The 14434-nt window shown below is 45.1% G+C and overlaps 1 protein-coding gene across 1 annotated transcript; it reads right to left on the bottom strand.

Annotated features, from left to right (window-relative positions):
• Positions 1–592: 592 nt before the first annotated feature.
• Positions 593–1671, bottom strand: LOC119392862 (lactosylceramide 1,3-N-acetyl-beta-D-glucosaminyltransferase). Its single transcript, XM_037659796.2, has one exon. The coding sequence runs from the start codon at positions 1669–1671 to the stop codon at positions 757–759; it is 915 nt and encodes a 304-aa protein (XP_037515724.2). The 3' UTR covers positions 593–756.
• Positions 1672–14434: the final 12763 nt, after the last annotated feature.

The following is a 14434-nucleotide window of genomic DNA, read 5'->3' as shown; positions in this document are numbered from 1 at the left end:
AATAGAGAGCTACAACTCTTGTTGAGAATTTTGCAGTCAGTTATCAATTTCTGAATAATCGAAGATCAGTATATTGAACAGTCATACATACCATATTTGTGAAAGAAAATATTGATTTCCGTCTACAATGCGTGGACGATTTATGTAATGATTCCATGCGTATTAAGAGAAAAGAGAAATTTCATCCCATCTATAGATGTTTCTGACAGAACGCAGCTCATGTTCTATCCTATGAAATGAGGCTGTACCTTTAGGAAAGCGACCGCGCGTGGCAATACTCCGCAGACTTGGGGAAAAAGCTGAGGGTCAGGTTGGAGGGGCTGTAGCTAACAGAACATCAGCAGTTTTTAGCGTCTGTGTGTACCGGAACATCAGTGCACAAACACCCATGCAAATGGCAACAGCTGGAACGCAGCCAAAACAATTCATAGTTTAATTCTTGTTGTTGTACTGAGCACCTAAATGTCAGTATATCACGGCGCCACCGCGAAAGTCATGCGGTCATCACTTGTTCTGAAGGGCACACAGTCATATTCATTAAGAAGGGCCACAAGAACAGCGTTGGTCCCACTGTGTCTACCTAGTCCAAAGATGCACAGTTATGACAACGCTGCAGCAGCTACATGGTCTATAAATGCAAGGGTTTGTGCTAACGGTAGGTGACGCATTCCTGTCATCTTGCCGAGCTGTCCGAAGCCCCACAGTAGCAAACGTAGAAGCCCATAAAGAGCCTGCAACACTTGTACTCCAAACTTTTCAAGGCGTAAAAAGGTCGTTCACAAGTGCGGGCGTCACGTGGTGGACATACGTCGCAGCCTTGTAGTCGCATAACGAGGATACTTTTGGATCGAAAGCGCCAAACAGATGCGTCCTGGCCACACCCGCGCGTTCGGCACACATTCCAGTTAGAAACATATCTTCCATGACGAATGGCTTGACGTGACCGGTAGCTCTGTAGAGTAAGTCCACCGCGCGTCCTCCGATGACGTACATACCCCCAGTGATGAAGTCTGGGGCTACATCTCTAGGATACTCTTCGTAAGAGACGTACCACTTGCTGTTTCGGTTTCGGTTCACGACGGAGCCCCGCCTAATCTCGCCATAGATGGAGTCTTCCGTTTGCCCATACATCACCCTGTAGATGTTGCTCAGGTTCGGAAAAGAGTCGTCGTCCATCTTGACGAGAAACCTGGCCTGCGGACAGTGATCCAATGCCCACCGAAGCATCATTACAACCTTAAGCGATAGGTTTCGGTAGGTGTCCCAGAAGTCCCCTTGCACGATGTCCCCATACTGTCGGGACTCAAACTCTAGGGCACTTTGCAACTCAGCGGTGCTGGGTTTGCCGAAAATGAACAGCACCCTGTTTCTCGAACATCTAAGAGCCTCTTCAACCCAAGTGCGTCTTATGATGGTACGCTGCTCGGTATGATGGGCTGCTGACAAGACAAAGAAGACGTAGTCTACAGGGGTGCCGGACAGACAAACATTCAACTGGTTTATGAGGTACTTGTTTGGCTTGTTGTAAAGTCGCTCCGCATAGAGGATTGCCGTCTTGACGCCTGTGTCTGGGAACCACAGCAGTGGCGTGTCCGAGGTGCCCACGCCGGTAAGCGGTGTGGCGGACTGAAACACGTATACGGTTGTCATCAGAATTACAGCACCCGCCATTATCTTGATAAGAGTTCCTGAGTTCCATCTTGGCTGCCGTAGCAGTAATACCTGGAATTGAGCCGAAGGAAGATATAGTGTTAAACACAGCATGGAATGCATGAGATGATGTCGTCACGTGATCGTGACGTTGACGAAGGTAGCAGTCGGCGTATTCAAGACGAAACTCTTTATTCGGGCGAGCGTTTGCCCAGGAAATGAAACGTTAAAGTGCAAGCAATACACGCTGTAAGTACACTGATAGCGGCCAGCACTGTCGTCGGTCGTCGGATAATCTGACCTGCGGGAAAACGCTTCGCATTTATACACGATACATCGAACATTCGATACTTATCGCTGGTGGCCGCGTTAGTTCCAGAATAAAATGCACTGTTAGCGTTTGCGCGCTCAAGCTTATCAGAAGGTTCTATAATAATCTGGAAAGTTCCCAGACATTAGGGCGCGGTTTGGGCAAGTTAGTGGCTTTACGTGTAACGGACCGGTTACATAAAAGTAGTAAAAGAAGCGCGCTTGGCATTAGGACTGGTACGGGTCAAATGTTATTGTCTTCCCGGCAGCTTCCTGGACCTTGGTATCTCTACGCCGATGCATTACTTACAGGCTTGCGAAAGACTACTTGAAGAAATACGGGACACGAGAAAGAATGCAGACGCACACAACACGTCTTTCTTTTTTCTCGTGTTCCGTGGTTTTGCTGGCGTTTCTTCAAGTAACATGAACCAACTGGCTCAGATATTGACTCTTGTTGCGAAGGAGTTCTCAAACGTGTATAAAACTTAATAACAATGAATCTTTGTGTTTTACGGGTCCAAAAACCGCAATACGATCACGAGAGATAACATATGGGGAGAATCCCGATAACTTATGACCACCTGATGTTCTTTAACGTGCACCATAATCTACGTACAGCGTCGTCTTTCTTACCTAAGTTATACTCTTTCGGCATCATGATGGCACGTGTTCATGCGGCAGCTGTTGCTAGGTCGGCGAAATGCATACGCGAATGCAGCTTCTGCTTCGCGTTGTTTTTTCCCAACTCCGCAGCTTTTTATTTATGTTGTTCTTGTGCTTCCTATTCTTTTTACACTGCTATAGAAACTAGCGGGCCGCCTGAAACCGTGCACTTCAAGCCATCGTACGTGTACTATATATATCAATACAAAGGTTACATAAATTACGGCAAAAAAATAAAAAAATGAATGAGCATACTGTTTCTAAAGTATGACTTACAATGTGTGTGTGTGTGTATATATATATATATATATATATATATATATATATATATATATATATATATATATTAATGGCATAATTAAGCTAGAGTTTGCTTAAGTTGTTTTTATTATATTTCAGGTATAGGGAACGCGTTGGCTTATATCTTAAAGATCATAAAAACAACTTAAACAAGCTATAGCTTAGTTATGTCAATAATTATTGCGTAAGACCACGTATCTTAATTATCAGAAGCCAAACACGACGCCCTAGAACAGCTCTGCAGTCCATTGACTATATTATAATTCTGCCCCTTTGGACGGTGAGGCGGTTGAATATTACCTGCACTTTGATGGTCCAAGGGGGCAGTACCATTCCATAATTTCAGCGCTATTGCCATTTTTGACGTTATATACAGCAGTATTACTAAAAGAAGTGTCAAGCAGTTGTATGACTTGCATTATTCGCTACGAAAAGGCCGCCGCTGGAATCCTGCGCTTACGTGCTATGCAGTGAAGGCTAAGCAAAGGAAAACTTCGTACGACCTTGCGTTTGTTCAGTTAAAAAAATTTTTCTCGCTTAAAACAAAAACTACTCTATTCAAACTTCCTGTACGCCATAACCACAAAGCATACTACACAACGATGTAAAAGTCATATTTTTACTTGGACTGCTACATTGTGAAAATGAAGCCGCAATATGGGTCGAACGCTATTTTTCTCAAATTTATCACAATATTGTGGCAACGTTTCTTCTTCTTTCGATCCCGCAGTATTCTTATCACTTACTATAGAAACGTACAAAGCCCTCAATATGAATATAATACTCGCGTAAAAATCGGTGCTCTTTCTAAGAAATGCTAAACATGCAGCATCTTGCGACTTTTCGTCAAGGCCAAAAATAATGAAAGTTGAAACAAAAATGAATAAACTATCGTAGTCATGAAAAAGCAGCGCCTTGAATTTAAGAAAAAAAAGATGTTTTGTCGTAATGGCTCAAACCAGTATTTTTATATAAATTGTTATGTACGACAAAGTTTCACTTCCGTGCCCTCAGTTCGAAGCCCCGTGTAGGCAACACAAATTTTTTCCCGAAATATAACGCCTCCATAACCACTTCTGACATTCACACACACACACACACACACACACACACACACACACACACACTATATATATATATATATATATATATATATATATATATATATATATATATATATATATATAGGCAATTCCTCGTGATAACCGCGTCGTGTCGTTGCGATTATCTGACCATTAAAGCTAATGTTGGCTCTGATATAAGTGCCCGAGTCAGAATTGCGCCTGTATGACACGAACTGCAGACGCTGGAAACGAAAGCACTTGCATTACTTAGCCCAAAATTTTCGCGTTTCAATGCGTGAGTATTGTAAAAGCGTGAATATCGCAATTACTTTCAAGGCTTTCAAAACTGTCATGATGAGTTTATACTTAAATATGCAGATCGTATAATGTTACATCATGTGGACGCATGAGTCCGCAAGCTCGAATAATAGTTAAATTCTTGTGCTGCAACCATCGTCACTATGGTAACTGAACAATCACCATGCCATTGTTCCGGCTGCAATAATTCTTGCCGAAGACTGACAACCGCAATAGTAAAACCAAGCCCCTCTCACCTTCCAACCAATGGCAGGCCTCATTCTTGCCAGACCGTTTTAACGACTGGGTGCGCATGTATGGCGAGGCAGAACTTAATACAAGAAGCGGTTATCAGGGCACCAGGAGCAAGGACACATCCCTGAACCAGCTGTGTAAGTGACACGTGCTTTCGTTCATAGATCTATTTATGTGCTCCACTTTCTGGGTACCACAAGGTTAGCTCTAGCCGTCCATGTGCGACCAATATAGCTATTCGGCAGCGCAGTCTGTCGTTCGATGTGCCGTTGCATGCGGACTTAAACGTTATTCTACTTGACGAATACTACTGGGCGCCGCTTTAACGGGAAAATTTTGGAGAGGTTGCGAAGAAACGCGCGCACACCTACGGTAACTACGAACAAATACGCGCATGGCTACTGCGTCTGCTGCAAAGTGACTGCAGAAATTACTTTCTTTGGTGGCGTGCATTGAAATCACAGCTAATAGAGTTGTACAGAAGCGCTGAGCATCAGCGTGAATTCGCAAGAAGTTTGAACACGTCCTCGAGGAGTTGTAAGCAGACTTGTACACGTTACAGAAAATGAGTAACCGATTACAATTACGATTACTTCCTTTAAAATGTAATTGATTGCAGTAGTCAATTACAGCCCCAGAAAAGTAACCGAGCAGATAATTGCAGGAATGTTCTCGATTACTTTTTGCGTTACTTCCCTTCAAAATTTTGCGGCAGTAACACAATAGCAAACGTTTACTCAAACTACAACTAACTACTGTGGCTTGCATGGTAGAGAGAAGGCTGAGGCTTGCGTGATGGCTAGGAGGTTTACCGTGGCTTCTGTGATACAGTGTTGCACGTTGTTAACTTTCAACAGGAGTTGTTTTTCGAAGTTATCGTCGCTGATTCTTCCACGCTTCCTCGTTAAGAGGTCAGCTGCTACACTGAACACTCTCTCAATGCATTCGCTGTAGGGAAGGGTGGTATTATAACGTATACGAATACCTTGCGCCCCAGCTCGAAGCCACACAGTGCTTCGATGCTAGTGTCCATGTCATCTATGCAGCATCGCGCTTGGCTGTGCTGGCGCTGGTGCAAAGCGTTGCAGGTAAGGCCAAGGAAAAAGGTGAAAAATAGGCGCTTTAGGGGGGTCCCTAAGGGGGTTCCTTACGGGGGGGGGGGTTCCCTAGAAAGCGGTCGCACATATTTCTTTGACGAAAACTCAGTAGAAGACGGGTTGCAACTTCATTTTGAAAAAAAAAAGTTATTGATTGTCGGCAATCTGTTACAAGAAAACGTGATTGAATTATCCAGAACGTTAAAGTTTCGAAAAAGTAATCTATTGTATCACAAAACTACAAAAAATGTAATTGATTACAAGTAACAGATTACTTGTAACGCGTTACTACAACTCTGGTTGTAAGTAGGACACATTTTATTTCCTCAGCATTATGTAGGGTGATTGGGCGTGGTTTGTACGGGCGAGTCAGATGGCCCTTTAGTTGTTAAATACAACTGTACCACTTTTGTGTGCGCACGTCTTCTTGCTGCGATCGCTTCCTAGGACTCCTCTGTTCATAATCTACACGAAGCAACACAACATGACAGGTACCAAGAATAAGAATACACATACACCCTCACTATCAACTAAACGTTTAATTTGCGATCGCGCATGTTATTTATGCAATGACAGCGAATTTACAGCGAGACAAGACATAAAGATACAGTGAAGAACCTGAACTTGTCTTCATTGTAATGACAACGCACCTGGCCATGTCAAACGATGACTCTAGAAACCTCTTTTCTTTATCCGATAAGGTCAAAGAAGGCGAGCTCACATATGTTTCTTTCATTTTGTCTATTTCATAGGCTTCAATAATTTATCGTGTAGATCTGCCTAGGGCCCTATTTAGAATGCCCCCGATCACGAACTGCGTATCCCGTTCAACCAATCCGTCACACAACCCTGCTGGTCCGTCTGTAGCTTGGAGGGCCCGTCTCAAATGCATATTCACCTATTATTGGATTAGCTGATAGCCCGTTAAGTGACGTCTGTGGGTGCAGTGAAACAATAGCGCACCTACTGTGTGAGTGCACCCGCTTTAACACCGAAAGAGCAGCCGTCGCAGCCGCACTAGACGAGCTAGACAATACCCCCCCCCCCCCCCCCCCGACAGAAAACAAAATCGTAGGGCACTGACATTCCCGTTCTACAACGCGAGCCGACCAGAGAGCGTTGCTGCGGTTACTTCGAGAAACCGGACTAAATGACAACATATGACTGTTCTCAGAAAATGTTGTTGCGTCGTAATTGGACGGTGCCACAGTCGTGGCCTTGTAGTGTCGTCACAGGCTCTTCTTCTCTTTCATTCTTTTGCATCCCCTTTTTCCTTCCCAAGTATAGGGCAGCAAACCGGAGACTTCCTCTGGCTAACCTCCCTCTCTTTATATTTCTCTGTCTCGTGTTTTTAAACGCTGGGACGCAACCGAACTTCTTGCAGTAGATTCTCCAATGGCATGACGCAGCTTTTTTGACATTGTACAGGTGTTCCTTAAGACTCTGGTTGATGTGCCTGTCTGTGTGACCTATGTATCTGGCTCACATGACAAAGGTAGACAAAGGTGCAGAATATACAACGCCTTGAATACGTTTCACAAAATTTTCACGGTGCTTGATGAAACAATCGGGCTCCTCTTTCTGCCTTTCTGCAAAGCCCTTGCTATCATTCAGGAGCGAAAAAAACTACGTTCCCGCCAGACTTTCTCGCTATTCTTAGTAAATAATGCGAGATGGTAAGCATGCAAAAAATTACAGACACGTTTTAAATGCGAGGCATTTCTTTGCAAACAAGAGGAACTTTTACCGTTTCTATCTATCTATCTATCTATCTATCTATCTATCTATCTATCTATCTATCTATCTATCTATCTATCTATCTATCTATCTATCTATCTATCTATCTATCTATCTATCTATCTATCTATCTATCTATCTATCTATCTATCTATCTATCTATCTATCTATCTATCTATCTATCTATCTATCTATCTATCTATCTATCTATCTATCTATCTATCTATCTATCTATCTATCACCAATATGATTGTCGGGTCATGACATGAATAACGCGAAAATCGTGTCGCGTACGTCGTCAAACCCTTTCCTCTAGAGAAGTGTGGCACATACCCGTTTATCACGGGCCGCAGTGTACGGGTATGCGCCACAGGTGATTGACAGTTTATATCTACCCAGGATAGGCGAGAACAGACATTGGCAACCTAAGTGCGAGAGCGCTAAGAAAAACCGACATTGGCAGCAATGACCCGACGAATGGAAAGAATGAAAATTAGGATCCGAACAGGAATCGAGCCCAAGCATTCTGCGTGGTAATCAGGTATTCTATCACAGAGCCACGTCAAGTCTATGAACTAGTTTGGAAAAACATCCTTTGCCGGCGTAATGTCGGTGCAACGTCAGTTGTGGTTATGGTGCTAGCTATCTAATTTTGCAAGAAAGCAATAAACACTACATGATTCTCCTACGATGTGTACTCCAACGATGCAGGCGTCATATCAGATTAACGCTTGTGGTTCGTGTGTTGGCTCCGCTTTTATAGCAGTCTAATAAACATTACGCTTGTATTCATCTGATTCAGAAAGCAATATTGAAGCATTGCTCGATCCCGGAGGAACACATTGACGAAAGTTACGTATGATATTCACATCATCGCACCGTAAAGTGCACTTAGTCCGCCAGAGCGACGCAGTGTCTTCTTCATTTATTACGAGGCTGGGCGATGGCCTCATGCTGACCGAGGATAATGCCAGATTGATGGACAGCCGCTGTGTAGACTAGGCTACGTAGGCCACATACGCGCAGGTAGTCTACGAATACGACAAGCGCCATCCACTGATGTTCTACGTAGTCTACGTAGCACTATCCAGGCCTACCAGCCTGGATAGTGAAACAGGTTCGTGAAACGTGCGTGCGTTCTCTATTAGCGGCAAGTATAAGCACTACTGTAGTGCTTATACTTGCCCCCAATAGAGAACGCACGCACGTTTCACGATATGTAGTCTACATATCAGCTCACCGCTTCTGGTGTTGGTAGCCTAATGCCCACGTTGCCGTTGGCAGCGTTACCCAACTGTAAACAACTGGCTATATAACACATATGCGGCTCTTCAACGTATATGTGTGCGCATAAAATTTATACAGATATTTAGCGTCATTTTGTAACGTTTCGCTGAGTAAAAAAATACGCCCCAGTCAACTTCCAGCCGCATGCTTCGCATAACATCGGTTCCCACTGAACGTGGGATCTGCTGAATTTTTTTAGATATTTCTATACACTGAGTAAGAACAAACAAGTTATCGTCTAACCACCTGTCGACTCGAAATCTATTCTGAAGTTCTCCCAAAATATCGTTATGTTCTGCCCATGTTTCTATTTTTATTTTTACTGCCTGCATCGCGAACATCTATACTACACTTTAAGAAAAAAAAAAGCGTATACGTGACTCTTTCCGGAGAGTTCTGACTTGCCACGTATACGACGCTCTTTAAAGAGTCACGGTGACTCTCTTGGTGGGTCAGTGTCGGCGCGCTCTTGGAGAGTTCCCCGACCTTCTAGGCAGAGTGGCAGGACTCTTATCCGAAGGATCACGTTACCACTTATGAGGGAGTCAGACGACTCTTGCCGGTAACACTCCTACGGCGGTCAAGTGACCCACACCGAAGCGTCAAGCGACTCCACAACTATTTTAAGCTACTCATTTGACCCTTGCTCTAGTTTTGCGCGACTACTGCTGAAAATAAGGAAGTCATTTTAAGCAAGTCCAATAATAGTTGCCGTTCTACCCAGCGACTGAAAAAAAAAAATAGTTCAATTTTAGCATTATTTTAATAAAACTCGTCAAAACAACACATATTTTCCAGCAAAGTTATATAGAAAGCGCGTAAAGATGGTCTGTGATTTCCAATTAAGAAGTTTGGGTATACCTCATTTACATGCTTCTGTGAGTATAGCCAACTAAAATGTGTGGCTGTGATGTGCACAGTGTCATATGGTGCAAAATAAACTGCAGAAATCGGCATCACGTTTCAATCTTTATTCCTTATGATTAAGAATAAATCAAAAAGTGGTGACGGCTGGAGGCATCAGACTTGTGACTTCCTATGCTGTCGCTCCTGTTCAGCGTGAGCACCATAAAAACGGTATCTGAGAAGCAGAAGGTGGTATTATGATGCGAAAATGAAATTGTAGTAAAAGTTTGCAAACTCTACACAATAAGTAGTTCACACGAACATAATGAAGGCTCATAGCAAAACAACAAATGCAAACAGGCATGGTAAGGAACCAAGTTTTTTTCCCTTTATCCTGTAAAACGCAACTTTCAAATAGTAGCTTTTGTAACACGTCACTTGGCGACAAACTTGCAGCACAAGATCATGTGAGTCTCTTTTAAACAACAAACGAAATTGGTTTAAGCTCTTTTGCGTGGGTGCCGCTAACCCCTTTTCCTACATCGTCTTGTCCAACCAAAGGAAATGTAGGACCGACTGCCTCGTTTGGTTGACAAGGCGAACGCCGCTGTTGATTTTCCCATCACGAGCGGTGAGGCGCCAGACCAAGCGACACCTTCGTTTCCCCGAGTGTGGCTGTCAACTGGAGTGAAGAGGCGGGAGAAATTATCCGGGATTCTGGGAATAACCAAAACATACACACTGTTTATTTGTATTTAAAACCACCATTTGTTCAACACATCGTTACTGCACCCACATCTGACAAGAGTGTTCCGACGAAATAATTTCCCAACGAAAACAAATTTTCACGTAAAAGGCAGCGGGAACATCGTTTCGCAATAGGCACTGGCTATGCACGAATGAAAGCACTTCTTTTCTGAGAAATCGCTTCAAAGTTTGGTTTCAGAATAAGCACGGCTTTGCGCCAGCATATTCGGGCACCCCAGCACATCCTCCGGCAGTCAGGGGCACGCCGTGAGCGGTTACTGACCGCATGTTTTACAAACGTAACCCATCCTTAAATACTCAGCAAACTTATTCGAGTACGAGCGCCCGAACGACACCCAGTGCGCGCAGACGCCGTCTACGTCGAGATCAGACATTTACTATGCTAGAATTAGCGCACATAACTCCCACAATCCCGTACACTCACTTGATTCTGTTATAGCGTCATCGCAGATGTTGGCACACCACGAAAACAGCAAAGAGAAACGAAGCAAAAGAGCGCACGGCGGAGGCCGCAACAACGCGCGCCGTCGAATGTCTAGGTTTTTTACCTTACCGGCGGGGCGTGTCCAACTTAAGTGACTAACGCGTACGTGCTGGAAGCATCCTACTATATCTGCACCTCAAACTACCGTCTTTAAGCCAAGAAAAAGCATAATATATAGTGCGTCTAGGCGTTCTGTAGACGGGCTTTTTTTTCACGTTCCCACGCGCGGAAGCACGCTGAACACTCAAGGTTGATGGAAATGCTAGGAAGTAGACTTAAGTTAAGCACTGCAGACACAATATGCGATCGGCAAAAAAATGAGCCTTGATAATTGTTTGCATCGCTCACTTTATGGGAGCTTGTACAGCAACGTGCATAACGGTGTCAACCCGTTAACTGAGAGCTTTAGTTGGGCATCCGCAACAGCCCCGCGGACGCAGGCTGTTGGAAATGGCTGGCAGATAACTTCCGCAGAGCTGCTGCAGACGGCCAGCTAAAGGTGTGTAATTAGTACCTACGAAAGCAGTACACTCACCGTTAACGGGCGCACGTTGTCCGTTTCCGAAGCTCCATGAATATTCCGCCCTGCAAGCGTGACTTCGAGAACGGAGCCTGGTGTCAACGCCACCGAAGATGCGCATTTTTGTTCGAACACAAAACTGCACGACAGGCAACTGACGCAACCCGCGCAACCATCGCCCAACGCGACGCATTCCAAAAGATCGAGCAGACTGAGAGAGAAGGCCGACGCGCGGCGCCAGCCCGGTTGGCTCCGTCAGCGAGCGAGGCGAGACGCGCCAGAACGGCGCCGAACGGCAAACGCGCGGTACGTATGGCGTATACGACGTCGCCTTCATCACGGAAGCCAATCGAAACGCGCTTCAGGAGAGTCCCGTGACCCCAGCTGGAACTGCTAACTCTCTTTCTCTTCATCTACCTTCCAAAAGGGGTCAAAAGGACACCCGAAGAGAGTCACGCGACCGTGACCCTCTTTTGACTCTTTTTTTTCTTAGAGTGTACCCATGTAATGGTTAGTGGTCTATAAGAACGAATCTTATCCTTTTCTCGCTTGTCATTATAGATTAAGTTCATTCTACTTTTTCGCCAAGTGTCCGGTATTTGCCTGTCCTGTAAGCATATTTCTGCTGCTTTCAGCATTGCATTAGTTATGTCCTAGTTCGTTAATGAGACTAACAGGAACCCCATCTAAACCCGGGGCAGTGCGCTTTGGAATTTTACAGCGAAAGCTGTTATGAGACCATTTCAACGGCCGTTTTTGGCGCCGTAGTTGTCCGCCACCACCGCCGCCGCCGGTGTCCGTAACCGCTATCGCACGAAATAAGAAAAAAAAGGTAATAAGAAAAAAAAAATTCCAGGATGGAACGAGATTCCAACCTGGGCCCTCTGCGTGGGAGCCCAGTGTTCTACCTCTGAGCCATGCCGGTGCTTGAAACTGCGTTGCAAAAGGACCCTATACAGGCTTCATGTCGCGAAGGAACCACATTAACATATGTAATGTAGTGTGGTGGAACAGTAAAATAACAACCAGGCGTTACACAAACGCGAATTCTGTAACCGGGCGTCACACAACGCGAATTGCGCAACGAGTGGGTTGTTCAATGCTTCCAACCCATTACGAAGGCCTCTGCGATAATTCATCGTCATCAGTCACAGCATCAACAAAGTGCACATAACGCCTTACAGGTGTTAGCGAGTACCACGGTTCTCCACTGAATGACGAAAAATTGCATAGGGGCTGCTTCCCTAATTCACACAAATTATGATGATTTATAGCGTAGAGGGTTCCTCGCAAGTGCACTTCTATTGGTTGCCAAGGAAGCTCATAAGGCTCCCATGATCAATTTCCTCACGGTCACAATAAAGTTAATTCCTCCTCTCTCTCTCTCTCTCTCTCTCGCTCTCCGTTTCTCCGGTTAACGTATGTTATAAAACGTGATGGGACAGTTAAATAACGACCGGGCGTCACACAATATGAATTACGTAACTAGCGGGTCGTTTAAAGCTTCCAACCCATTAGAATTGGCCCAGCCATAATTCTTCATCGTCATCAACCGTCCCATCAACAAAATGCACATAATGCCTTACAGATGGTACCTCGCTTCTCCGCAGAATAACCAATAATGTCGTGATGGGTGCTTCCCAACTTCCCAAAAATTATGATTTGTGCCGTAGTGGGTACGTTCCTATGTACTTGTATTAATAGCCACAAGAGAGTTTATAACGGGCTCTAGAAATGCCGCTCTTCCAGCTTTCGCTGTGACTGTGCTGCGCTTTCCGCGCAGGCCTGGCGATTTTAGGGGCGAAGCTCCTTAAGGCGGCACCCGTTCGTCCCTCGTAGTCGTAGTCGTAGTGCGTAACCAGTCTTACGCTTTGACCTCCAAGGTGGTGCCGGTGGGAGATTTTTCCTTTGCGTTGTTGAACAATAAAAAATTCGCAGCGGTAGCTAAAAGCCGACTTCTTCTGTCTCTCATTCCAATTAGCAGCCATTCTTTACCTCCAAGGTAGTGCCTGATGAGATTTCTCCTGTGCGTGATTAAACAATAAAAATTTTGTTCAAAACGCCGTTGATTGATGAAATAAACCAACGAAAGACGCCAGATGTTTTGTAAAAGCAAAACGGAAGAACGCCAGATGTTTCTAAAGCAAAACGAAAAGACGCCAGCTGCTTAACGAAAGACGCCAGATGTTTTCTAAAGCAATGGTTTTCTAAAAAATGAAAATTCACAGCGTACATGTAAAATTAAAGTGGGCTGCAAGTCGTCATAACTCATCGAACCTTTAGTATAAACGCGCCCGATCTCACGTCGGTGATGATGTACTGGGCAGAATTCACGGAAGATTCACGGTTTACCGATGAACCTCCGCAGCTTCGCCCACTCATCATCATTCACTCCGTGGATATGCTGTGATTTTTTAACACGAAAGTGTTTTATGCCGGGGTCCACCAAGACTTCAGTGACGTATTTCCGTCACGGAAATGACGTCGAAAAAATATACACGATCAGATGGCAAAGAAAAAATGTACCGTCAACGGGCATCTAACCCACGGCCGCTCGGTCCGCAACAACAGATGCCGGGCACGCTATCCACTGCGCCACGGTCACAGACTCCGTAGACTTTACAAACGCGCCTTTTATATCTACCACTCTCCCAGTAGTCTGGGTGGTGTTGACCTCTGGGAGTGGTAAGGTAAAGCAATTCGTCATTGCTGCGGCCTCCGCGACTAGCACCTGCAACGCGTTACGCGCCCGTCCCGTTCGGCGCGTTTTCAATAGAATGTTGAATTTCGTCAATATCTAAACACACCGCGAGGTGGCGACCTTTGACCAAGCGTCGTAAAAGCGTCGGCATCACGCTACTACAAACCAAAAGTAGCTCTGCGACGCGCGCCTGCGTTCCACGCTCACGCGCTCGCCCCGAGAAAAATCGCGGCCGGGCTACCGAGGCGGCACGACGCGCTGTGCGTTTCCCTCTAGTCCGGCCGTAGTGTTCAATCATATTTTAACATCCCGCGGGACGGCGACCAAGTTCTGCGTCCAATATGCGACGCTCTTCTGGCTATCCCACCTCGTTCTCTGATTACGCTTTCACGGTTAACTACTACAGCTACCACAAGGGTTTGTTTAATCATTTAACATGGGCGTTAGTCGTCG

Source organism: Rhipicephalus sanguineus, chromosome 5 (assembly GCF_013339695.2).
Source record: "Rhipicephalus sanguineus isolate Rsan-2018 chromosome 5, BIME_Rsan_1.4, whole genome shotgun sequence".
Lineage (NCBI taxonomy): Eukaryota > Metazoa > Arthropoda > Arachnida > Ixodida > Ixodidae > Rhipicephalus > Rhipicephalus sanguineus.
Note: the sequence above shows the minus strand (reverse complement) of the source record. Positions and strands in the feature narration are given on the sequence as shown.